General features: G+C 44.2%; 1 protein-coding gene across 1 annotated transcript; it reads right to left on the reverse strand.

Annotated features, from left to right (window-relative positions):
• Nucleotides 1–1,401: 1,401 nt before the first annotated feature.
• col28a1a (collagen, type XXVIII, alpha 1a) lies at nt 1,402–27,663 on the reverse strand. The gene is made up of 33 exons (XM_068575894.1): nt 27,537–27,663; nt 25,280–25,845; nt 24,346–24,366; nt 24,128–24,187; nt 22,210–22,263; nt 22,069–22,113; nt 21,413–21,439; nt 21,208–21,252; nt 21,064–21,108; nt 17,598–17,651; nt 17,423–17,491; nt 17,239–17,307; nt 16,146–16,214; nt 15,746–15,814; nt 15,569–15,637; nt 15,408–15,476; nt 14,083–14,151; nt 13,837–13,908; nt 12,974–13,042; nt 12,672–12,743; nt 11,591–11,659; nt 10,264–10,332; nt 9,995–10,063; nt 9,474–9,542; nt 9,040–9,108; nt 8,839–8,907; nt 8,450–8,518; nt 8,279–8,359; nt 6,033–6,068; nt 5,900–5,936; nt 3,804–3,952; nt 2,667–2,943; nt 1,402–1,946 (listed from the first exon to the last, which is right to left on the reverse strand). The coding sequence occupies exons 1-33, from the start codon at nt 27,661–27,663 to the stop codon at nt 1,774–1,776; spliced, it is 2,976 nt and encodes a 991-aa protein (XP_068431995.1). The 3' UTR covers nt 1,402–1,773.

Below are 27,663 nucleotides of genomic sequence, written 5' to 3' on the forward strand. Positions count from 1 at the left end.
CAGTAGCCACGCCCCCAGGATGGAGAACCAGACAGGAGTAGCGGCGAGCTTGGCTTTAAAAACATGACTTCTAGTTCAGCTGCCCATCCCAAAAGGACATAGAGCATGTAGACATAAACTGATATTGAGTATGTTGCTGCTGGCCCGTCCACTGGAGGTACTACACTGATCACGGAGAAGAGCCTCACTTCAACACACCCATCCATCCCTGTAGGAACAGTGTGTCAGGCCGCTGCTTTGTGCACCACTCTTAGAGAAACGTCTACAAACAGTGACCCACGAGACAAGGCCCAGGATCGAATGCCCTAAAATGAAGTGGAACAAGTGTTTTATACACCGTGAGTCCATAAGCTACGTCCTTAACAATATACATGGTGACTATATTCACATTGCAGGTGAAGCGTCCTCAACTCTGATGTTTTGCCCGGTGCTCTCTTCATCGTCATATTCATACTGAATTCTTCCTGCGACGCCCCGCTTCACTCCGTTTGTCCTCCGCTGTGAGTCTGCGTGGCCTGCGGTGATCAGGGAGCGTCGTTTTGCAAACACTGTACACTCTGTACTGAGATGACAAGTTTCTGCTGCTTTCAAATCCATTGAGATTACATATGGGGCATTTTTGGGGTATTGATATAAAAGTGTTTTTTTTTTTTTTTTAACACAAATGAATTAAAATAACGTAATGTGTACACAATGCTTTTGGTGTTAACAACCTGATGAAATGCAACATGCAAAGATCTACATAATGTTTCGGGTCACACATCAGAGGGTTGAGTCACATCAGATGTATCATGTCTGTCCCTCGTCTCCATGAACCCATCAATATATTTGCTGTTTGGATTCCACATTCTGGGTAGTACTATTTGCTTTCTGGCAGGTGGTTTTACATCCGGACTGCTACTGCTCTCATACCTCGCGTCTCGCACAAAGAAACACAAAAGATCAGCTGATCAAACACGCATGAGGGACGCGAGGCAAACTGGTAGCAGCCTAATTAATACTTCATCAGTTAGACATTCCTAATTTATTTTTCAGCTATTCTATTCACGTTGTTTGATGACAGTATTTTATAGATGAATCATTTGTCATGCGCATTGAATATGTTGTAACTGTTACGTTCTGGTCACATGACATCTGTTGCTTCTGTCCATCCTGATGAGGATCCTCCTCTGTTGCTCTCCTGAAGGTTTCTTCCCTTTTGGGGAGTTTTTCCTGATCCGATGTGAGGTCCTGGGACAGAGGATGTCGTATGTGTGCAGATTGTAAAGCCCTCTGAGGATGATTGTGATTTATGCTCTACAAAACAAATGTAATTTAGAATATTTTGCCATGTGGTTCATGTCATATTGTAGCTTTCCGGTTGTGGTTTGCGGTTAAGAACTTTCAGGGGAACATGCTCAGGGCTATAAAACTTTGTTGTGTCCGGTCCAGTGTAGAGAGGAATTAGGCTGAAAACAGACAACAAGAGAAGGAAAGTGACAATACAATGATTTGTTTCAGGGATGCCGTGTTTAACCCAGTGGTGTGTATTCTCCTTGTAGTTGTATACTTGCGTATGAATCTTAGAGCAGATAGAAGTCGTTTCTAGCGAGTACGTGTGCAGCAGTTGTGAATTGAGCAGGAGCCCCTGCAGTGTGAACGTAGCCTGAGAGACGCTGAGGAGGCGCATCCCCCCCCCGCCCTGCAGCGGTCCACAGGGGGGCGGTCTGTTCCGGCCCTCGGCGGCGGCGGTGGAGCATGTTCGCTTCGCCCTTTTTCTCCGAGCGCAGTTCGCTACGTGTAGACGCAGGAACTCCTGCAGCTGGCTTCGGACTCAAAGTTGTTTGCGTTGCCCTGACAACTTCCGTACCAGAACTGAGCGCAGGCGTTGGCCTCGGGGTCGTAGTACCACCTGACCACGTACTGTCGACAGGGACCCGGGTCCAGAGGCTGACCGCACCCCTCACCTGAAAGGACACGAAGGGTGACACGAATGAGTGGGTTTGTCTTCACCGTGCATGGAGCAGCTCATGTGTGTAACCTCGACATGATGCTGACTGAGGCCCCGTCGAGACCTCACATTCTCTGGCCTCTTGGGGATCCGACCACACCTGGACCTGGCATTAGAAAGCCGGTCTGGTGTCCACTTGTGATCGGATCTCACTTCCCCTCTCTGCAAAGACCAGATCGTTATTTGCAACGGGCCGAAGGTAGAAATGAAAACCAAAGTGCCCAATCGGAATCCTCACAATTCCACTTTGTGTGCTCAAAGTGTGCGTTTAGCATCTGTTGCGCTACAAATATCTGCCAATAAAATCCCCTCAATGTGAACCACTCAAGTACCACTGAATCTATTGTCATTAAAATAATAATTGAAGACTATTTGGTCTACTAAACATTTAAAGACAACACAATGAGAACAAAGAATAAAGGCCTCCTCTGTGCGTTTGGTCTCAACGTGATTATCTTATCTAACAAACCACCAATGAAGGGAAGGTATTTGAGGAAGGAAGGTGGCCGTATGTCCCCACCAAAACAAACATACTATGTGATAAGCAGCACAAATCAAGAGGTCCTGTTCATGACGCCATTTGTCTTGTGCCTCTCGTGAACAATAAACTTATCAAAAACATGTAATGGACATGTATCGAAGGCGTAGTCCATCTGACGGCGCTCTGCTTGCTTACCTGGCTGCGATGAGGTCGTCGGGTGGGGAGGTGGGGGGCTGACCGGAGCCTGTTTGCTCTCAGCCTCATGCGTCCGGCGTCGTGTAGTCTGAGGAGCCGCCACGGAGGTCAGGCCGAGGCCCTGAGGCGCCCTGCCACCGGGAGAGGCCAGGGGCATGTCGGGCAGCTCGTCCCAGGGCTCCACCGTCAGTTTGGTATCGACCAGGTTCTCGTCCACCCGACCCGACTCATGGGACTGAGGAGTCGGGGCCGTTACTGGTTCCACTGGGAGTTCAAGCTGGGAAGTAGAGGAGCTCAGATCAGACACACGTTTACATTACAGTTGAATTATTTTTTTCCAATGCAGTATTTTCTCCTGGAGGCGCCGGTGGAAAACAAAGAAAAGCAACTTGCAGAGACAGAACGGCTCGATTGCCGTGACATCTTCTAGTGTTCATAATCCCCAAAGGATGATTTAATGAAGGCCTGGAAAAATCACTCACTCACGCTCTGTACCTTGAGTGATGCCATCCTCCAGACTTAATATCAACAGAGTCATGTGACTGACCTCAAGGAGGCTTGGGGGGGAGGGAGGGTTATGCCGCTTCCTCCTTTTCCTACTCGTCTCATCCGAAAGTTCAGGGATCAGAGGTTCATTTCATCCTGAGTGGTTAAGTCTATTAAACTTTGTGGCAATACATTTACTAATTGTTGAGACATTTCACTTAAAGCTAAGCATATCTCATAGTGCAGAGAGAGGACAAGACAGATCGCAGGTAGGTTAATGGAGGTGAAAGTCTTCCCTGGCTTCAATAAGCTGAGAGGAGCCACAGGCTCACCTGTGCTATCTGGAGTCTGAATCAGACACAGGTGAACTCTATCTGCCTCCATCAGGTGCTCCAGTAGCTCGGCCATGACGCTCTCTCAAGCTCTTTTGGTGTGTCCACAAACTCCCTCTCCCTCTCTCCATCTCCCTCTCTCCCTCCCTCCCAACGCTAGCAGACGGCTGCTAACCCTAAGCCAGAGTGCAGTGTAGACCTGCTCTACATGAAAAGTGTGTCGAGATAACTTCTGTAATGATTTTAATTAAATATCATCACCTGAATGCTGAGGTCAACAGTATTTAAGTCTCATTTTTACAGATAAAAGATGCATTACTTGGATGTTTTCCTCAACTGGGAACTCGTTGGAGCGGCCCTCCTCCGGAGCTTCTGGGTGGAGCTCCACAGGTGGGAAGACGGAGTTTGGTAGTAAAGCCTTTCTGTCATTCTGCTCACAAATGTGGTTTAGTATGCTGCTTTCCAGATCTGTTCAAAACAAACAATGCAATTACAAAATGACTCATTACAGGTTGCACTCATCACAGGATATGACAGATATCTTCTTTTACAGTCATTCTTGCACAGTGTACATACTACTGTAGACATGCACACAGTACACACTGCTGCAGACATGCACACAGTACATACTACTGCAGACATGCACACAGTACACACTACTGTAGACATGCACACAGTACACACTACTGTAGACATGCACACAGTACACACTACTGTAGACATGCACACAGTACACACTGCTGCAGACATGCACACAGTACATACTACTGCAGACATGCACACAGTACACACTACTGTAGACATGCACACAGTACACACTACTGCAGACATGCACACAGTACACACTACTGCAGACATGCACACAGTACACACTACTGCAGACATGCACACAGTACATACTACTGTAGACATGCACACAGTACACACTACTGTAGACATGCACACAGTACACACTACTGTAGACATGCACACAGTACATACTACTGTTGTAGACATGCACACAGTACACATTACTGTAGACATGCACACAGTACACACTACTGTAGACATGCACAGTGTACACACTACTGCAGACATGCACACAGTACACACTACTGCAGACATGCACACAGTACACACTACTGTAGACATGCACAGTGTACACACTACTGCAGACATGCACACAGTACACACTACTGCAGACATGCACACAGTACATACTACTGTTGTAGACATGCACAGTGTACACACTACTGTAGACATGCACAGTGTACACATTACTGTAAACAGCATGTTATATAAAACTAAAGCTGTATGGATGAATTCTTTGGTGAATGTGTCAGCATGCCGATGTTGCCAGTCGTCAGCAGTGTGGTTGTGGTTTCAGACGACATTGATTGCTTACTGGGAAGTGCCCTGAAGTCCTCAATGAGGTAGACATGCTCTCCATCAGGATCAGAGGCAATGACGTCCATCTGAGCCTGGAACTCTGCATATAGGTGGTCGGTCTTGTTCACAACTCCTACTGCAAACATCTCGATGCCCTCCGCGTGGGCGTCCGATGCCGTTTCTTCAAACTGCATGACGTCACGGGGGTCGGCCAGCCCGTCCGTCAAAACCACAGCCACCTTCCTCACGCCGGGCCGCGAGGCCCGGAACAGCTGATTGGCTCGATGGATGGCGCTGCCCGTGAAGGTGCCCTCGCCGAGGTAGGGCATCTTGCGGACGGCGGCCTTGACGTCGTCCTGGCTGGACTGCTGCTGCAGACTGACCACCACCATGTCCACATGGCTGAAGAGCACCACGCCGACACGACTGGCTTCCCGGCTCACCGACACGCGGTCAATAAGAGCGTTCACAAAGTCCTTCACCAACTCAAAGTTGTCTGGTCCCACACTCTCAGAGCTGTCTATCACAAACACCAGCTCCAGAGGGCTTTCTCTGCACTTGAGACCACAGCCTGGGCAACACACGTCAGAGGTACTTGAGAATCATTAAAAACATGAACCATTGCAGAACAACTTTGCAATATGGACTATCACTTCAAAACTTCAGCTCAGCCTTATTTCCACTAAACAATTTAGTCTCCACTTAACTCTGGTATGTTTTAAGCACGTTAGTGGGACTGCATGAATGTGTTTTCTACTTAAGGTCCAGCGTATTGGATTCATGGGGATCTCTTAGCAAAAATGTAGTTTAATATTCATATTAGTTTTAATTAGTTTATAATCACAGTCAGCGTGGTGCAGCTCCGTTAGTGAGAATACTGGCTCTAAAGAAAGCCTTTACGTTTTCTCGCTGAAGTGGGCAAAGGTTAAATGCCACTAAATCCCACACACACATTTACTGGACACATGAGCCAACGAAGCAACACAAAAATATGAATACTGGCTCAGCATTGGACTGCTGCCAAAGCTAATAAAAAGTGTAATTTACCACATATTTCCTTTATTATCCGGATGACCTCTTCTCTCTGTGTACAGAAAACAAATAACAAAGTAAAATACGCTTTACATTGTAATGTCAGGAAGTAAAGCTTGAAGTTATGGGAGGCGGTCACTTTACTCACCGAGAGTCCTGGTTCTCCCTTTCCTCCAGGTCTCCCCTGTAAGATTAAACTCACATGAGGAAGTGTCCGGGCAAAGAATTAAACATGTTTAATAACAGAAACACAGCTAACTTATGTGCTTTTGTTTCTTATGTTTGTTCCAATATTTAACAGTAAATGAGTCAAAGTTTGGGTATATTTGACCCGTGTACCACCGTGACATCTTTTCTTCTTCCGACTAAATAGAAACGTCTTTGTGATAGTGGGAGGAAATACGTTTCCCTCAAAGTTCCCTCAAATGTAGTTTGGTTGTCAGGAGATGGAGACCAGGCTGGTTTTCCCTGAAGTGTCTCAGGATTGCTCCTCTAAGAATCAGCCTCAAAGTTTAAAACTCTGACCCAAATTTAACTCAAATACAACTGAATCTCCAGAAAATATGAAAAAGAAAATGCCAAATGGTGAGCATTGCTATCCACAATTGTTATGTGAATATTAAGAGATTTGTCACTTCATTTTTCACTTCTTTAGTGACCTCTTCCACTCTCCTCCTATTTTGAAGCAAAAACGCCTGAAATGACGTACTGTAATTAAAATGTCTGTAGCTTCTGAACTATCGACTGCATGCTTCAATGAGTTCTTGCCAGAAAGAAAACGCCCTACAGTTTATTGTGAAAGTGTCAGCAAACCTGTAGGTCATACAGGAAGAGAGCAGTGGGCCTTTGACATCAGTAAAAATGAAAGATGTGTGTCTTCCTAAAATAAAAAAGTATCTTTCAGTATAAATAACTGCCTTTGTTTGTATCTGTACAGGAAAAGGATCATATGGGACTCTATGGAGTCAAAGTTATATTTTGCACGCTTATTATTGGTTATTACACAGTTGTACACATTGGTATATGTCTGTGGTAACACCAAAAATCAATTGAACGGTTGTAAATTGTAAATATGTGGTATCTGTAAGTAGCAGCTATGCGTAATAGCACACGAGCGAGGAGGCAGGCGGCTCCGTTACACATGACTGCATACGGCCAGGAAAGCTCAATCTGTACATGCAATACGTCATTAGAAAACCTGAAGTCTCCTCGAGACGAAGGGATGGAACAAGTCTAACGTGTCGCTAACTGTTGCTCATGAAATGCAGTCAAACAGAATCCTCGTTTTCAAGGCACGGCATGGATAACTCAGCCTCCTGCTTCAATACGTTACTGTGAGCACACAACGCCGAGCTACACAACGCCGAGCTACACAACGCCGAGCTACACAACGCCAAGCTACACAACGCCGAGCTACAGGACAACCTTGAGACCTTCATGATTTATTCACCAAGTCTGTTTGCACTTTGTGAAGCTAGTTGTTGTTACACAAACTGTTTCACTCCAGTTCAGCATCGAAACTAAGAAAAAAAGGTAACGGAGGTATTCAGTCAATCTTTCATCTCAAGTTGAACTTGCAATATAGATTGAGGGTGAATGGTCCTATTTCTGTGTAATAATATGATGCTAAACGGTATAAATAGCACATACATATAAAAGCATATACATTTCAAAGTGATATTTACCAATAAACTATTTGCATTAGGCTACAAGAAAACAATGGCAAGCTATTTGTATGGATACAACAATAATTGAATATACAATTTTAACATATAATCTATATCTTGGTCAGTTTGGACCTATTTCTAACTCTAAGACACTTGATTCATACGGGCTGAGGGTTATTTTAGGGATTTTAGCCAAACCACCTAAGTTGGAGTTTGAGGAATAATATAATTCTTATTTTACAAGAAGAATGTTGACTCAAATAGTTTTGCAAGATGGAAACACAATCTCTGGAAATACAATGTCTTCCATGCCACATAAATACAGCACATTTATAACAGAAACTATGATTTTAGGTGTTACTTTAGTGTTTTTTTGTTTTCTTCAGTTGGAGAAGTCAGAAATGTTCAAATCCAACCAATAGAGACATTAACAACGGGACCGAATTGACAATCAGTTTAGACCCACTGCATCCTTTAGATAATAAATTGATGATTGACACATTTTTCCCCAACTGGTCATTGACACAAAAGAAATGCCATCAGGAACTTTCTTTTTAGGTTCCATTTGACATGAAACACAGAGGACGGCATTGCCTCCGAAAAGGAAAGGAAACCGTGACCCAGAGAAAACTAAAGCTGAACTGAACTGTGATTATCACAGACCTTTTTAGGAAGTACTTGAGATTGTTATATAAACCATGAAACAAGATGGGACAGGCTTTGTTACCATCGGTCCAGTAGATCCAGGTCCTCCAAAGTCTCCGCTGTCTCCTTTCTTTCCCCGGTCCCCAGCACTGCCTCTGTGGCCCTGTGGTGAGTGAGTCTCTTAATACAGTAACATCTGGAGCACTGGTAACCAGAGGCAATATGTCACAGGCCATGCGTTGGCTATAAGTACCTTCTCCCCTGGAAAGCCATCCCCTGGTGGTCCCCGAGGGCCCATAAGCCCCTGAAACCCAGGTTCTCCCTAAGGATATAGATGATGCATTGGTAAGAACAACAAGAGCATCATCTGCATATTGACGTACCTGCGAGCCCTGTCCATGGAGTGAAACACCACAGATGGATGGATTTGATGTGACATCACAGGCTTATGACTTAAGATGAGACAATGGTCTTCTTTGCAACACAAGATAATGGATCAACATGCTCGGCTCCATTGGTTGAATCCTCGAAGAAAGAACCTAACCTATTCTTGTGGAACAACATGATACAGTTGGGGCACATTTGTGATCCCTTTGTCTTGAAGTACACCGTACCAGTCGAGTGAAGGCTTTTACTGCCTACCTTTGGTCCCTGGATGCCCTCTCCAGGAGGCCCTAGCCGGCCCGGTGGACCCGGCTGCCCTGTAGCACCCTGGGTAAACAATGCATCACAGCGTTTGTCAAGTTATATGCTAATATCATATATCTATAGAGGAAATGGTTTATAGGAACAATATAACTTGACTTGGTTGACTCCCCCGTCATACTGACGACACACACTAACCTTTGGTCCATAAAGTCCAATTCCAGGAGGCCCTGATGGGCCCGGCATGCCCGACAGACCTCTGTCACCCTGACGCAGAGACAAAACAAACTTTCCACTGTTTCTCCATCTTATACAGCATCTTAAGCACCAATTAGTTTGCTCCAATTACAGTATTGTTCCTTTACATATGATCAACCACACTAAACACGGGTCAACGGTCTAACAGGAACCACTGCAACACTGTCACAACCACATGTATGTTGATTTTTGCTTCTTTGGTGTTAAAGCTGATTTTCAGCAGTTAAAATGAATCATATTCAGGTTATGGTTATTGTGTAGAAATATTTCACAAATGTTTGTGAATATAAACTACGTTCTCACTCTGGTATGTTTATTGGTACTACACTTCCCATGAGCCTCAGTGAATTTATAAAGTAACACTTGTGCCTCACCTTGTGTCCAGGTAGTCCTTTCCCTTCAGGCCCCATCTCTCCTTGCACTCCTGGTAAGCCGGGCAGCCCCTAACGATCAAGACATTTCTTTTTTATTTACAAACAAATTTATGTTTAGCAGCTCATTTATTTTCTGGTATCCACATACAACAGTTCTTATGATATCTTCCTCAAAGACATTTTTCCTTTTTTGAGAGTTCTCCTGGATAATCAAACAAAACGAGTGACCTGTGTGTCCAGCCGACACAATTACTTTGTTCAGCTTTTGAGGAGACCGGGATTTGGGTTAAAATAAGGTACGTTAACTAACGCCACATACAATAAATATAAATAACAACATGAAGTGAGTTAAGGGCCACCTCACTGCGCTGAATGTGTTGCTCAGTGAACTGCTACCCAACTTCTTTTGAGGCAAGCCAGCACGAATTACAAAGCGCTACTTGTTCTACGTAGAAGTACAAACAGCCTGATTCCTGACATTAAATTAAAGTTTACTTTGGTTGTTGACGGTTTCCTCTCACCTGTGGTCCTGGGAAGCTATCCCCCTTCATCCCCGGGGGCCCCACAGGTCCAGTGGTTCCTTTGTTACCCTGATAGACGAAGAGGAACGGCTCAAATACTGAGAGGGACACACAGTGAGGAAACACTGGTGTATCTACAGATTCTCATCAATACACACTACATGTTACAAACACACTGTCCTGTGATAAGACTTCAAACACCACTTCATCTAAAGTATTTTGAAAAGTGTGATGTATTGGTAGGTGAATATATGGTGTGCTCGTGTTACCCTCGGCCCAATGATTCCTACTCCAGGTTCTCCATCAGGTCCCGCTGGTCCCACAGGACCAGGATCTCCCTGTTATTGGGACGGATGATTAAAGCTTATAATTATACACAATAAAAGTTAAATTGTATTTTTGTGCATTAGGAGACAAACAAAGTTGTAAACAGATATGTAAATAGGTTATGTTACATTGACTTTACTCCAATAGATTCTTGACAGAATGTTATTCTATACACATACATGTGGTGTCTTATGAAAGAGAACAAACTGTTCAACTAGAAGACAGACAGCCGGACAGACAGACAGACAGACACACAGACAGACACACAGACAGACACACAGACAGACAGACAGACAGACAGACAGACAGACAGACAGACAGACAGACAGACAGACAGACAGACAGACAGACAGACAGGCAGGCAGACAGACAGACAGATCCAGATCCAGATCCAGATCCAGATCAAAGCTCGATCAATGACAACATTTAGTCTCAAGCTTTAATCTGGAGCTGCTCTCTACACAATGAGATGGATTTGATGTTGTTTCTTTTTGGAGCTTCGTGCTATTGCCGTTAGGATTCCACCAGTGTATTTCCAGCCTGCATTGGTGAATAAAGAGCTGCAGGAATGACGTGTTTTTGGAAACCAATCCAGAAGTTAGCATCATGACGCTGATGTTTTTTTGAATTGCATTTTTGGATTATTGCAGAAAATAAGCTGTGACAAACAGCCGTGTATGATGCAAAAACGTTTTATTTAGCAAGACAATCTTTATCAATGATCTTTGCCGTTATGATTTTGTTAAACGTTAATGCAATCTCCAAAAGTAAAACGCGAACGTTCTAAACAAAGCGTACCGTTTGGTCGCTTCTTTTAGACACTTCTTAGCAACCTTTGCTGAATTTTGAAGCGTTGACACATTTTAACAGAAGGGTATTTAAACATTGAATTTGAGACAAAATGAAGCTGAGTGGAAAAATGCTGACTGATGTTTGAGATTTAGAATGCGTTCCTGCAGCACACTTTTCTGGAGTTTATGACAGCAAAAAGACCATAATTCATCACCAGTCACCAGCTAATTCAATTGAGGGTTAGCATCATTGTTAGCGCAACTTTGGCTCAGGCTCATTTCAGGTGGCCTGACATTAGTCCACCATTGTACACGTGCACCCTGCATGTTGTGCACGTGCATTCGTGCAATGCATATTTACCATATAGTTTGTATTGTGGTGGCAGTTATAATTTCTTTTTCTCTACATCACTACCATTGACATTGATTGTTCGTGCGTGCATGTGTGCGTGCGTTATGATTTACTAGTTTTCATTACCTTTGATCCCGGTAAGCCCCGCCCAGCCGTTCCAGGGAGGCCGACGGGTCCCGGACTCCCCGGCTCTCCCTGAACAAAAAGGCCGGTGAAATGAAGTTAAGCAGCAGATGATAACTTCTGTCTCGAATGCCATGAAAGCAAAGCAAATAATTATCACGTCACCTTTGTCTCTGGAGCTTAAATAAGTACAGAGTACAGATTAACCTCACTTCAGCAATAACAGCTGACAGGTGGTCCTTTGGGTCAAAGTTCATTATCAATATTCTGTTACATCTTAATATGAATCTTTTTGATTAGAACACGTTTGAATTGTAATTCTTTATTTTCATATCTGACAATCTCTTAGACCATTTGCCAAAAACAATACTTGCCAATGTCTCCTGTTTGAACTTATTTACAGATTCAAACGTAACTTAATTGTTTTTTAAGGGGGCACTTGGGAATTATTTAAATTGAATATAAAAAAGTATTGAATACATTTTATATTCAATTTAAACACATACAGCAGTACTTTTTGTAATATATGGGTACATCAATAATCTATACTGTCATGTGAAATGTTGAACTGATTAATTTATTAATGACATTTGGGGTTTTCTGGTCTAGAAACATTGTTTTTCTTGCAACTGGTTCTAAACCATAAGATAAAATAAGATAATCCTTTATTAGTGAGGAAATTACAGGATTACAGCAGCATTGCCCACAAGTAAATACAGATAACAATCAAATAATATAAATAAACAGTAGAACGGTAATAAAACAAAATTAGCAGTAAAAAGAATATTAGATATAACTTGATTGTGGAAGTTTCCAGCAGTCATGTGGGACAACCCTTAAATTTCTCTTGAACCTTGACCCTAAACTAAGCAGCCAACCATTCATCAGTACCAGTCTGCCAGGAACAAATGTCGACTGGGAGCCAGTTCAGCTCCAGGAGCAACATCCTCATCACCTAACTGCTCGGTGAGCAGCCGATGTGTTTTTGTAAAATTAAAACTAGAAGTGAAAGAATGTCATGTCCCTACATGGATTAGTCAAGTAAACCTTCTCGTGGTATTCATGGGTAACCTATACAACATACCTTAGCTCCAGCTGGTCCAACGGGGCCTGTGGACCCTGAAAGTCCCCGAGGTCCACGGTCACCTCGGTCTCCCTGAGGAGCAACACATGCGCATGATGACAGGAAGGTTAAATACAACGTGTCCAGATAGACGTTGCATGTGTATGACTGAGTGCATGAAGACCTTGAAGGTACAGCGATATAAATATCTACAACAACTCATTTTTACAATTGTCACATTGATGCTAAAAAAACAAACAGAAATCCAGATATCTTCTAAGAAATGAAGTTTACTTTTTGCTCAGTAGCTGATTATGGATTACCTTTTCTCCAGGGATGCCTTTCCCCGGCGCTCCTTCGAGGCCTCGCAGACCTGGCAACCCCATCTCCCCCTAGATCAGACAGCAGATCCAACCGCAGCACGCCATTACAAATACATTTCTGAGTGAGAATGAAGGCAGAAGAGCCGGAGTGTAGTTACTTTTTAGAGGCACCATGAAATGGCTTCTTTCCTTCACCGCGCTGAAGGTATCGCCAGAGATAACCCAGTATCACAGCGGATCAAAACTTCTCCAGTCAAACAATACCTGCAATGAATCCTGTTTGTGCTCAGATCTCGACATTAAGACAGTTTGCATGGTGCTGAGCGCAGCCAATCACGCAAGCGTTCTTCAAACTAAAGCACCGTGTGATGCAGCGCCAGGCGCTGTGCGGCGGTGTTAAGCTAGCCAGTGGACGCGTGGCTTCCCTTCACATGGTGGGTACTGAATGAATTTCTGTGCACTCTACTTGTGTCTGTATCACTTCAGGTGTTCTGGTGCTCCATCGTAGTTGTTTCATTTTGCATTTTTTATTTGATTTCCTGTTTTCTCTCCAAACTTCAAGCTGCAAGACGTTTTTTGGAGGTAAACCCAGAAGTTAGCATCACACTGGTTTCTCAATAAAAACCCAACGGGTTGGGTTGAAATTATATTATTTTATTAATAATATCTTTTTAAATACTCTAATGTTGTTATTTAGTCATGGCTCATGTCATATTTTCACTGTCTTCAAGTTGTAGTTCAGTTATGTCTTTTCATAAATACCCATTTCCACATGCAGGAAGTAACATAACTGGTTGGTAACTGGTTCAACATCTGGACTCAACTCAACTTGGACCATTTGATCAAATGTGACCGTGACTCACCTTCGGCCCGACGGCTCCGTCCTCACCAGGAATGCCATGTATGCCTGCAACCCCGTCTGGCCCTAGCTCCCCCTGGAACGACACACACATACACACCCCGACAAACACCCCACCCACACACGCACACACACACACACACACACACACACACACACACACACACACACACACACACAGTCAAGATTTCTGGGTTGCACTGGTCCTTCTCCCGAGCATGTCTCATTCAATGGGGACTGGATGTCTTACCTTCGGTCCTAGTTCACCGACACCCCTCTCTCCCTGAGGTCCGGGCTCTCCGGGGAAACCTTGGTCGCCCTTGTGACACAACACAAATCACATCGACAACTGAAAGATTCAAATAGGTGTTTGTAGCGCTCTAAGGTGTCAGGTAAAGATCATATTTTGAGATTTTACAACTTTCATTGAAAGTCAGTGACAGAGACAGTGAGGGAATGCAGACTCTAAACTGGAGGAAATATCATGTAAAACTAAAGGCTACGCAGACTCTATGCTGAACACATGTACACAACATCACAGCCTGCAGACTGGTTTTAGTGTTCATTGAGAGACTATTAGACATTTTGTCTGCACTGGTTTCAGTTTCACCTCAAAATGAATCTGCTGCTGGTTTGTATGGCCTTTAACCTGTCTCATGTATATATATGATGCTAGTTTCTTGCCACATTAGATATATTTGTAGCGATGTCACAGGTGAGTACAATATTATCATAACTATTGTGTATAGTAATCAATTGAGTGTTTCTGTATCCGTCAGGAGGTGATTTAAACGAGGACCCAAACACTGTTGGAACAGATCAAAAAGTAAATTTAATCAAAAACTCAGGCTTAAAAAAACACACTAAACTAACACAGAGGTCTCGAGAACACTTACAGCGGCACAAACAGAGGACACACTGTAACACACTGTACAATCAGACAAGGAGTAAGGAGACAAACCGGGTTTGAATACAAGAGGAGGTAACAAGACACAGGTGGACACAATGAGGGCAGGACAGGTGAAGGGAATAACAACCAGGAACCAGGAAACCAATCACAAGGGCAGGAAGTGCAGGGACACACAGGACACAAGACTACAAAATAAAACAGGAAACAGAAACTCATATCCTGATATTAGTGGGATGAATGGATAATGGAGTGTTTTCTAGTATCCGACCACTCAAAGTGTTCAAAGTGCTTTAACACGACCGGTCATCATTCACACCCATTCATACACTGACTGGAGGTACCATGCAAGGTGCCACCTCTGGAGTCTAACTAATGTATTTAATTTAATTTGAATTCATACCATTCATGCCGATGGACTAGCAGAGCTGAGGATTTAACCGTCAGGAAATCCTGCTTTATCTGGTGCCACCAAACTGTAAATAAAACAACGGCAAGGCCGGACTTCCTGTCCTGTACTCAATGCTTTGTGACCAGAGAAAGATTATTGACCTTTACCACAGTTTGTGCTTTCTCCTTCATGTATAAAATGTATAACTTACTTTAACCTTTACTCATTCTTTTAAATTATATAAACGCTACACTCTTTAACCATAACTGCTCCTGACCTTTGGTCCAACGATACCCAGTCCAGGAGGTCCCCTGGGACCAGAAGGCCCAGCTGGCCCTAAGTCCCCCTACGGCAAAGAGAAACATCAGAATGTAAAGTAAAGTATAGCTCTACAAATAAAGAATGAACAGGTGGAGGAAACATTTTCATTGGCCTTGCCTTTTCTCCCTGCATGCCTGCACCGGGGAACCCCACCAAGCCCGGCAGCCCGGGGGCTCCTGTGTTTCCCTGAGGGTCAGACAGGTGAGAGGTCAGACAGGTCGTCCTTTACAGGATCACAGGCTTTCACGAGACGTGCATCTGCGATCCCAACCATGTTTAACAGTTGACCCGTACCTTGTCACCTTTGTACCCGACTCCTGGAGGTCCACGGCCCCCTTTGGGACCCTCATAGCCCCTGGCACCCTGCAAGACAAAACACTGGGAGGGTTAAGAGAGCAGGAAGAGAAACACATCCGACCTCGGTTCTATCTTTAGACTTAAATCATACAACCATGTGCAATTCATGAATAAAACTGAATTTTTAAACCGATCTTTCATACAACCATGTGCAATTCATGAATAAAACTGAATTTTTAAACCGATCTTTCTTCACTCTATGGTTTTAAAACAACAATATGTCTTCTCTCATATTTGAAAACTCATTGTTTTGGGAAAATTTTCTCTATTTCCTCAATAAAGGAACAATTTAATGACACATACTCGTTGTCGTGAACCAGCTGGTCCTGGAACTTACCTTAGACCCTGGAAGACCCTCACCTGGAAACCCCGGCAATCCTTGCATCCCTGGTGTCCCTGCTGGACCCTAAACGCATCAACACAAAGACAGTCAGCACTGACTGAACACATGTAGACACCTGCTCCATGAAATATAGAGCAGTAGTTTACTTTGAAAGTCAAGTGCTCAAGTCAAATGGTTTCCAAAGTAACATATTTACTTTATATTTATTGTAAATTAGAGGTTAGTTGAGTGCGATAAAAAATCATTTATTTAAAAGCGACACATGCAGATATGTTAGCAGGTATCATATCATGTATTATGAGGGCTTTACTTTGAGGCTAACATGTCTCACAGGCTAACATGTCTCACAGGCTAACATGTCTTACAGGCTAACATGGCTAACATGTCTCACAGGCTAACACGTCTCACAAGCTGACATGGATAACATGTCTCGCAGGCTAACATGACTGACATGTCTCACAGGCTAACATGTCTCACAGGCTAACATGTCTCACAGGCTAACACGTCTCACAAGCTGACATGGATAACATGTCTCGCAGGCTAACATGTCTCACAGGCTAACATGAATAACATGTCTCACAGGCAAACATGTCTCACAGGCTAACATGTCCCACAGGCTAACATAGCTAACATGTCTCACAGGCTAACATGACTAACATTTCTCACAGGATAACATAGCTAACATGTCTCACAGGCTAACATGTCCCACAGGCTAACATGACTAACATGTCTCACAGGCTAACATGGCTAACATGTCTCACAGGCTAACATGACTAACATTTCTCACAGGCTAACATGTCTCACAGGCTAACATGTCCCACAGGCTAACATGGCTAACATGTCCCATAGGCTAACATGGCTAACATGTCCCATAGGCTAACATAGCTAACATGTCTCACAGGCTAACATGTTCCACAGGCTAACATGTCTCACAAGCTAACATGGCTAACATGTCTCTGTCCCCAAATAAAACGAGTGAATCACCAGTGCACGCATTGATAGGACATTCAGTGACAATATCTAAACAGTAAAGCTGAATGAGAGGACAAAACATTTCTATGGCTTTGACTTAGTTTGGTGAACTCACCGGTGTTCCTGGTTCCCCCATACCTATTGGTCCAGGAGGACCTGGTCTCCCTTGGTTCCCCTTGTCACCCTGAAAATGAAGATTCAAATTGTGATGAGAACTGGGCCAACACGGGCCTTCCTGCAGATGAGCAAGGCGGACAATGTTCCTAAGTCAATCAACTTCTCATCAAACCCAAATGTACCTTGGGACCAGGGAACCCGATGCCGCTATCACCTGGAGGTCCTGCTGCACCCCTCAGTCCTCGCTCACCCTGTTAGGGCAGAGAGGAATGAACAAACATGTAGAGCTTCAACCTGCGAACAAACTGATTCACATATTAGTGGATATATTTTAAACTTGACTGCCAATGTTCGTACTTTAGATCCAGATGTCCCTTCTGGACCCTGCTCTCCAGGTCCGCCCCTGGCTCCCTGAGACAGGAACAGAACAGGAAGGGCCAGTAAATATGAATGAACCATTAATAACATTAAAGCAATTTTATAGAAAAAATACTAAACACAACTATCTTTAACATGAAGTAGTCAATATTTGGTAATGCAACCAGTCTTCCTTTCCCTGCTCTGTGTGAAAGTCTCCTCTGATCCCTCACCGGCTCCACGGACTAATAGCAGTGGAGAGAGAGTGAGTCGGGGCCCTGTGGAGGTTTCTGAGAGCATCTTCTACTGCAACACCTACGTGTGCGTAGTCATGTGTTACATATGGGTTATTAAATATGGAATATTACATGTGAGACTGTTTAAAAACAAAAAGAGCAGAATCAGGAATTTTCTTTATTCCATACATGTTTCTTCCTCACGAAAACCTGGCGTCTACATGTCCCACAATGCAACTTGAGCCTGTTACCTGGTGTCGCCTATAGCCCCTATGAGGAGGTAGACTCCTTCTTTTGAACTTGTAGTCTTCAACTTCAGCTGAAGTGACATCAGCTAAGGCAAGTTAGGGCTGAGCGTGTTAAAAAGCAACATGCCAGCTATATTTCCCTCATGGATTCTGGGATCAGAGTGCGCAGTGGCTGTGAGCTGTGACTGCCCTCTGCTGGAGGGAACCAGCACTGCGCCAGCTCTACAAAGTCATGACTGTTTGCTGTCCTCCACGGTGGAATGAGCTCTCCATTGACATCAGGGCAGCAGAAAGTCTCTACATCTTCCGCCGTAAACTAAAAACATCTTTTTTTGACGACACCTTGAATAAGGAAATTAGTGCAGGAGCAGCACTTTAGTAGCACTTAAATGTCTCTTACTGATAGCTCTTTGTAGTTATTGACGAAATTGTACTTTGCTGATTCTTGTTGTTCTCAATTTGTTCTCACGGTTGAATGCACTTGTTGTAAGTCGCTCTGGGTAAAAGCGTCAGCGAAATGAAACGTAATGTAAATGCCGCTCTGTTTACTTTTATATTCAACAACTGTTTGCTTTTCAGAGGAAAGACGTCCAGGAAAGTGAAGTGAACGTGAAGTTCTCCTCCTGCTTCTGTTGACCCTCCAGCTCACAGAGCTCCTCTCTTCCTACCTTCTCTTCCTCGGTTGTACTTCTCCCTTTTTGCTTCTACGTATCAGCAAGTTGATTATTGAAAATAAACGTTGTATATTCTAGTTTTGATACAGCCTACTTTTTATGTTTTTTTTTATTTCAACCACATATTCACTTTGATCCAAGAACATTAAATGGTTGTTCATCTTTTACATTTTGGAGGGTTGTTAAAGTTCAAAGTGGAAGTTAGAAAGAGAGATGGAAAGATGGAAGTGTACTTTCTCCATCTACTGTTGGGTTTTACTGTTGTATTTACTGTAACTGTGTGTGAGTGATAATGGTTCAGCCATTGGTTCATGGTCATATCTTTTTTAATGATCCCACCACCCTGAAGTGAAGTGTCATCACTTCATGCACCTCTACATGTTTCGAGCACTGGACAGAGAAGTTGGGCTGAGATGCCAAGACAACTTCATCACTGACGATGACGATAAACACCAAAATAAATACCAGAGAGCACTGCAGAGCCGTTGGAATGAATGCTGATTGTAACTTTACCCACTGAAGACAAGACATGGGGTGTTAGTGGCTAGAGGAAACACACAGCTGTTACTGGAGCCGTTAATGAGAGCTCAAGCAGTTACAAATGAAAAAAGAATAAAGCTGACATGTGACGATGGTCCAGGTTGAAAATGAGTTGGTTATTGAGGGAAAGTCAGTCTTAAAGGTAAACTAAGATAAGGTGTGGTTGGGAGCTGGTTGAGATTACTACGGCCTTGTAGGTGTATGCTCTGCTCCCTCAACATGAAATATGTTGTAGAATGTTTTGAAGAGGCAGAGGCAGGTTCCCAAAAACGTAGATGTTTCTTAAATTGACTGTTTGAACTTGTCTTGTTCTATGTTTTCTGTCTGTAATGTGTTTTTTATGCTGCTGCCTGTCTTGGCCAGGTCTCCATTGAAGAAGAGATTTTTAATCTCAATAGGACTCTCCTGGTTAAATAAAGGTTTAAATCATTTTTTTTTTTAAATAGCTCCTGCCTCAGCATCTGTCCTCACATTCGGTTCTGAGGGGCTCCTCACAGCTCCATGCAGAAGCTTTGGGAAATGGAATGAAAAAGAGATGAGATTTGACGTAAAATGGGCAAAAGAAATGCCCAAAACACGAGCTGGTCCTTTGGATTGAGATGAAGTTGTTGTAATCTGATGATGAGACTGTTGAAGCTGCTGAAGCCCTGCTGGATGCGACGCTGTGACGGCGTTCGCTGTGCAGCTGCAGCTCTGTGAGGACTCTCCTGACCGAGTGGAGGTCGATCCCACGGGAACCAGAAGCACCTCAAACCTAACGATTGGTTGCTGTTGTTCTACCGACGCTGAAGGGGCAACAAGCATTTAAGGAGAGAGGGACTGGATAACATGTGCCCAAATGCTAATCCTCTGGGACAACGTCTGCTCAAAGACTACAACCAAACACTGCAGGCTTGGATTCCCCGCTTTGGAAAGGCTACATTAGGAGGGGGATAAGACCTAATCCACAGCTCACATTCCACAAGTGCAGAGGCAGGAGATGGACCGCAGTGTGTGGCGTTCACCAACGCTGACTGTTTCAGCGTTGGGGGGTGTGAACGAGGGGGGGGGGGTCTTTCTATTTGACACACAGACATTGAGGTATGAGGACGAGGGCTCATACCTCACCTCCTACTCATAACTCGTCTCAGTTGGGTGGACTGTGTGTGGTAATATCAAGCTTTTATATGAAACATACGGTCATATCTTTTTAAATATGGAACCAACCCACTGCGTGAAGCATCTCCAACAATAAACACTAAAAAGCAACATGTGGTGAAGCATACCTGGGTATATTTTACATTTCAGTGCAAAGGTTCGCCACTTCTACTCTGTCATCATCTTATATTGTGAAGATTTGTACTTGTTTGATTATCAATAGTTTTAATTTAGGATGTAAATCAAATGCTATAGAATGCAATACAAGTCCCTATCAAATAAAATAAAAAGTATACATACAATATATTCATATATGCCTTTCCCAAGGACACATTGATATGGACTGGAGGAGCCGAGGGAAAAAAAATCTCCCTCTTTTGAAAAAAAAAATATTTAAAAAAAGCAATAATAATTTGACTTTTTTATTTGACTTTGGATCCATATTTGTGAAACGTTGCAGTTGGTTACCTGAATAGACTTTGAATTGATCAGAGAGCATGACGTCATTGAAGAGACAATCTGCTGTGATGTGAAACCGTTCATGAGACTCTGTGGATAATGTCGTGTCTAGACATTCATAAATGCAGAACATTAATTATTGTGATGAGGTACAACAATAAAAACACTTCACCTGCTCTCCTCTGGTGCCTCGGGGGCCGAGAGCTCCATCTGGGCCCTGAGGACAGACAGCAGTGTGTCACCATGAGGACACACACCTTCACCACAATGGAAAAGTCATCGTGTAGATTAAAAGCAAATACATATTGAAACCTACTTGTTCTCCCTTTTTACCGGGGGCGCCACATTCGCCCAGCTCCCCCTGGAAACACAAGCAGTGACTCAGCTAGTGAAGCTACTGTATTCATGGGATGTCCAAATCCCAGAGCCCTTCAAGCATGCATGGAAAATAAGACATAACTAGGAACCTTATGAATGAAAAATATATTTTAAAAACTACCAAAAATGAGATTGATACACACCTTTTCCCCTCTGCCGCCGGGTCGCCCCTGGAGAGAAACACCTTGTAACTTTTGTATCACACAACATTTCTTGGGTGAAAACAGCTGTCATCACAATGAGGTCACAGCAGAGTGACCCCAGAGTGATATGTTACTATTAACCTTTTCTGACTAGCCAGAAATACTAGGAAAATTATTATTATTATTTATTGTTAATTTTGTATTTTACGTAATTGTGTATGTCATTTTATTATACTCTAATTTGAGTATATGTTCTATGTGTGTGTAGAATAAATTGTGTTTTTTCCCAAAGCGTTACACTAAAGCCTTGTTCACACCACGTCGTAGACGCCACACAAATCTTCGGCACTTGTCGCGTCTGTACATTGATTAGCATGTAATCTGGTCGTGCTAATAATTGCGTTTGGTGTGAACACGGCATAAGAGAAATGACCTAAAACCAGAGAAGAGGTCAAATTAGTCAGAATGACTTTTGCCTGGTGAAATGGTCCATTACTTCTTCCCAGACTTATTATTTACCATCACATGTTTTCATGGTAATCCGCTGAAGAAAAGGTTGCAAGAGTCCCTCTGGCGCTCCCTCCAGCCTCTCACAATAACAGAATACCAAACCCTCCAGCCTGCAGGCAGGAGGTCGAGAAAGACATGATGCTTACCTCAAGGCCCTCCATTCCTGGACGTCCGTTAATGCCGGGTTCCCCCTGCAGTGACCGAGCCCAGACAACACAGCACATCAAACAACACTTCATGGACTCTCTGTTACCAGCGCTGGATTACGGGAGACAAAAGGGACTTACACGAGATCCCTTTTGACCCGGAGCGCCATCAAACCCCGGCTCGCCTGGTTTCCCCTAGATCAAAGAAAAGGGAGAGATTGTGCAGAATGAGAATATTTGGGCCCCCCTTTTAGTTTGGACTGTGTGTGTATAGGCCAAGGTGAGACGGGGCGTGCTCAGGGCGACCTGTCTGTGACCCCTGCCCAACATAAACCTCCACCTCAGTGCAGCAGGTTCTCAGATCTTCTCAGCTTTGGTGTGTTTGCTCATATTTAATCATCCATCGTTGGCCTTTGCTTCTTTCCAAGGGCCTCACTGCCAGTGACAACAGCCCATTCAGCCGGGCCCCCGCACCACCTGCTACACTTGCATTGTGGGAAACAGTTCACATCTTTTCCCTGTAGTGCCAGACGCACCTGCTGGAGGAGGCCTCTAGTCCCGGGTACTGAGGCTGGGAGAACCCCTCCTCCCTCTAACAGGGTCAACAAGTCACTGTGGGAGGATGACAGGGTCAACCTGAAGCCAGCAGCACTACCACAGCTGGTACAGTGGGACAGGACACTGGTGAAGGACTCTGGTGCAGTATACTGGTGCAGAACCAGCAACCAACAGGATGTCGTGCTTCTGAAGCAAAGATACGTTCGTCTCAGCCTCGTGTCGCGCTTTCAGAATCACACAATGTTCTGTGGCTGACGTTGAGAAATGACTGCTTACAATCAGGCAAACAAACTCCTTTGTTAAAAGCAAAAAAATCACACAATAATGTTACTCCTGTAAATAAATAACAGCCGTTCATAGCGGCCTCTCTTAGGTATCGTGATGTAACAACATTTCCTTTTGGTTTCACACGGGACACGTCGAGCGGCCTCCTGGGTGAAGGTCCTGTGTTTGTTTGACGCCCTGAGAGGACTTTGTCACTTGTTGAGGCCTACTCATTATGCTCCAGAACTTTCAATAGTGGTCGCTCAATGAACCTTATCACTCGCTCTGACTGCATGCAAAAAATTGACATTTGTCATATTTGTGGTTTGCAAAAATATTCAATGCCAAAAGAAGAATGCAGGTGACTGGGCTGGCAGTCCAAAAGTCTGCAGGATGTCCGGCCAGGACGGCAGCTCATTCCCACTGCTCTCTTGACTAGAGAAGTTCATTGTCTCCGGGTGAGTGGATCAGTACCAGCTGGTGGCCCGGCTCACCCGGTCCAAAACTACTAGCAGGAAGATCCTCAATGGAATTCAGTCCAGACATTCAGGATCCATTGAGGCTCGGCCATATAACCTAAATCTATGTCAACATAGTTGGACTAAACAAACCCAACTCAAGGTCCAGCTTCTTCACGGCGCGTTGATCTCTAGCGTGGGCCACGTAGAGGAAAGGGGCGTCGTCAAATGCGACCGCGCTCACATGTCCACGGCCCCGCCTCCATTCTCTAGTGAAGACCATGTGGTGGAGATCCAGAACGAGCTCGTTAGTGGACTTTGAGTTGGGATTGTTTTGTAAAACTGTGACGATGTAGATTACATCACATTTCCTGGTCCTATTTTGTGTCAGGAAAAATGTTTTGAAAAGCAAGTGGGTGAACTTTTACTCACAATTGTTTGTGAAACCACTGTTTCCAATGTCATAAAGATACATGATCCAATTTATATTGTTTTAATAGTAGTATTTCCTTTTTTATAGTGGCTCGCATCTCATTGTTGTTTGTCCTGTTACATTAGACCAGTTATATATTTGGGGTTTTGGTTGTCTATAAACACGTGTTAAGATTTGAAAGTACATGAAAATCAAAGTCAGCAAGAGACCCATCCATCCATCTAGCCATGTGAAATGAAACCACAATATCTGGTAGTATGGCAATCTATATGTATGATATGTTTGAGAAATGAAACATCGATGATACAGAAGATATCACAGTAAAGCAGCACAGTGCAACACTCACCGGGTTACCGGGGTGACCCCTCTCCCCCCGCTCACACAGACAGCTCTTTGGCTGCGGGCACTGAAATAAAGACCGAGTTACAATGTAAACTAAACACACAATGTGCTTTAGATACCTCCTCTTGAATTAGTTTAATGCATTAAGAACAGTATCAAAGGACAACACTGCGGTCAAAATGATCAGTGAGTGAATAATCACGGGATGATCTTAGTACTTACCCCAGTCTTGACAACTGTGTTCTGAAAGAAGAAGAAAAAAAGAACAATAGTCACTCAAAGTCCAATCCTGCAGAAATAAACTAAACTTGGACCCAAAGCAACAGAACCTGATCAACTCTTCTTCACTTCGCTGGAGTCAACAGCCAACCGAGGCACAGCCGGTGAGACGGTGTGAAGGTGTGAAGGTGTGACGTATCACGATGTGACGTATCATAATAGCATTACCACCTGCAAAATACTTCTTATACTTAAATAATACTTAAATCCATCAATCCTCTACCTCAGTGGTGCCCAACCACCAGGCCGCGGCCCGGTACCCGGTCCCTTGGCACCGGACCGCAGAGAAAGAATGAATGAAAAAAGTTTTATTTTGAAAAAAGACCGGGTGCATCCGCCTGCGCATAATCTCAGACTTTCAACTTGGTGTTCTGGATTAAAATCAAGGCAGAGCATCCTTGAGATCCCCCAAAAAGCTTTGAAAACCCTGCCTCCATTTTCAACACCCTGTCTTTGTGAAGTGGGTTTAAATGAAGCAGCAGACTGGACATAAAGGTCTAATTTATGGAGTTAACGCGACATAAACACACGTCGGGTGAAGTTTTCTCCCATCACACCAAGATGGGACCAGCTCGTAGCAGAGAAACCAGCTCAGGGCTCCCACTGACGCGGCATCATGGTGAGTTGTATCTTTAACATCTGTGCTTGCAATGGATTGTACGTCTCATTCATTAATATTAATATGCCACACGTATCATTTTATTACGGCATATTTACTACGTTGTATTTATTGCCCACACCGTGAAGGCCGGTCCGTGGAAATATTATCTGACACGAAACCGGTCCGTGGCACAAAAACGGTTGGGGACCGCTGCAATGTGAATTTAACCGATGTTTCTCACCTCCAATAACCTGAATGCACTCTGACATGACTGACCAGTTCACTGAAGAGTCTGTCGTCCAGCTGGCTGTCGGTGAGGCTGAGGACGTGCTGCTGTGGGGGGGCGCTGGCGATGGATCTCAGTCTCGCTCCCATGGAGCCGTCCCTCGGCGGGTCCGACAGCCCGATGGCGAACACCCTGATGTTGTGCCGCTTGGCCTCAGAGGCCGCTGTCACCGCGCTGGGGCTGCGTGGGTGGTCCGCCCCGTCCGTCATCAACAGCGCCACCCTCAGGCTGCTGGAGGACGTCTCGCGGCCGAACACCTGGGTGGCGTTGGTGATGGCGTAGGCGGAGTAGGTGCCGTGGCCAATGAAGGTCATGGAGGCCACGCGGCTCTGGAAGACGTCCAGGTCCTGCCAGTCCCTGAAGTTGTGCTCCACCGACACGGTGCTGCTGTACTGCAGGGCGGCCAGCCGCAGGCGCAGACGCCAGCCGGCCGACTGCAGCTGCAGGAGCTTGGTGCTGAAGCGCAGGACGAAGTCTTTCTGTCGCTCGAACAGCAGAGATGTGGCTCTCTCCGAACTGTCCACGATGAACAGGATCTCCACCGGGCAGATCAGGGCTAGGTGGAGCCAAAGCAGAGCCGGCTTACATTCTGATAGCAGCAGTCAGAGCAGCTGCTGCAGATACACTCATGTTTCTACACACTGTACAACCTCCCAGCTCATCTTAAGAAAAGAAATAATTAACTCATTTGATCCAAATTGATTTTACAGACAGTGGATGTGTTCGAAAACTTAGCTGATCCTTGATCTGTCGCTAAGACAGATTACTTAAGTATACCTAACAATAAATACTTGCACTAGGAGTACTCCATTTAAGTATTTCTTTCCACTAAAAGGATTTGAGTTATTTAAGTTAAATGGTTCAAGGTAATGGGTTTCCTTTAACTATTTGAGTTGGCTTTACTCATCAGGTTTTACAGTGCAGTTAACTTCTTCCTGCATGTTTCACAGAGCCGTGGGCTCCATTGCTCCACCAGCAAAGGTACCTCCACCCATCCAACCCTTCAGAACACTTCTTTACCCCTTCAGCCAAAGACGAGACATCTCTAAACCTTATGAGTGGGTTTTCATTAGAACCCAATACATTGGCTATTAACTGTTCCTGTAGTATTTTAGTGACAAAGGGGAGATATTGAACTTAGGTTCATACTTGTATCTGTGGGAACCCAAAGATGAGAGCAAGAAGTCGATAATGATAGACATAGCACTGCATATAGCTCCTTATTACATTTGATTGGCTTCTGTCAGAGAGTACAGAAGTGCACCCTTGACCTTGTTCTGGCATAGAAATATAAAATGTAATAGTCTTTCCCAGGCGGCTACCTCCGGTTCTGACGAGGGAAGCCAAGAAGGAAGTGTCTTAAAGCTGCATTCTCTCTCCTGACCACCAGGGGGCGACTCCTCTGGTTGTATAGAAGTCTATGTTTCATGTCTTAAAGCTGCATTCTCTCTCCTGACCACCAGGGGCGACTCCTCTGGTTGTATAGAAGTCTATGTTTCATGTCTTAAAGCTGCATTCTCTCTCCTGACCACCAGGGGGCGACTCCTCTGGTTGTATAGAAGTATATATAAGTGACTCTACTTCTCTCTTGATGTATTCCCTCAGTAAACATTGTAAACATGAGTTTATGTCTCAATCTCTAGTTTCTAGTCTTCTTCTATACAGCATGATGCTCATTTAGTACATTATGGTCATTTAGAGTCAAACAGACCATAAAGCAGGGGATGCTTTAGGGCGGGGCTTACTGTGATTGACGTCTCTATAGCGTCTCTACATCACTCCCAAACATTCTTAATGTGATCGGTTGCAAAAAAAACAACATGGCAACAATTGTAATCCAAGATGTCGACGGTGAAATCGTCAAACTCATAACCTTTACTTCTTATAGCCGTATAGTCTTACTATTAACTGCTTTTAAAGCAGTTACATAATGGAAAACTCACTTTTTCAGTTTTCAGCACTTACCAACCCACAAAGTGTGGGCTGCCTGGACCAGAAAACATGTGATTCACAGGTGATTGAAGAGTGTCTATAAGAGACAGCGGTTAAAGCCAGAGGTATATTCAATGGAGACATTTTAACATAACAAATGCATGACCCTTTAAGTCATTGAACAGCCTGATGTGTAATCAGACATGAGCTTTGAGGTCAGGTGATGTAAGCCGTTCTACAGACGTCACTATGCACCTCATCTTCAGACCAGGTGACGCAGCATTGATACGGTTCATGGCTGTTTCCAACACTTACTTTTGGCCTCGTTAAAGATGACCTGGTTGTCGTCTCTCTGCCCCTTCCTCCTTCTCTTTTGGCATGTGGTTGGACTGGACAGGGCCAAAGTGAGGATCAGAAGCTTGAGGAGCCGCCGCGTAGTCAT

This window comes from Clinocottus analis, unplaced genomic scaffold (genome assembly GCF_023055335.1).
Source record: "Clinocottus analis isolate CAN_PGR_092001 unplaced genomic scaffold, fCliAna1.0.p SCAF_14, whole genome shotgun sequence".
In the NCBI taxonomy this organism is placed as follows: Eukaryota; Metazoa; Chordata; class Actinopteri; order Perciformes; family Cottidae; genus Clinocottus; species Clinocottus analis.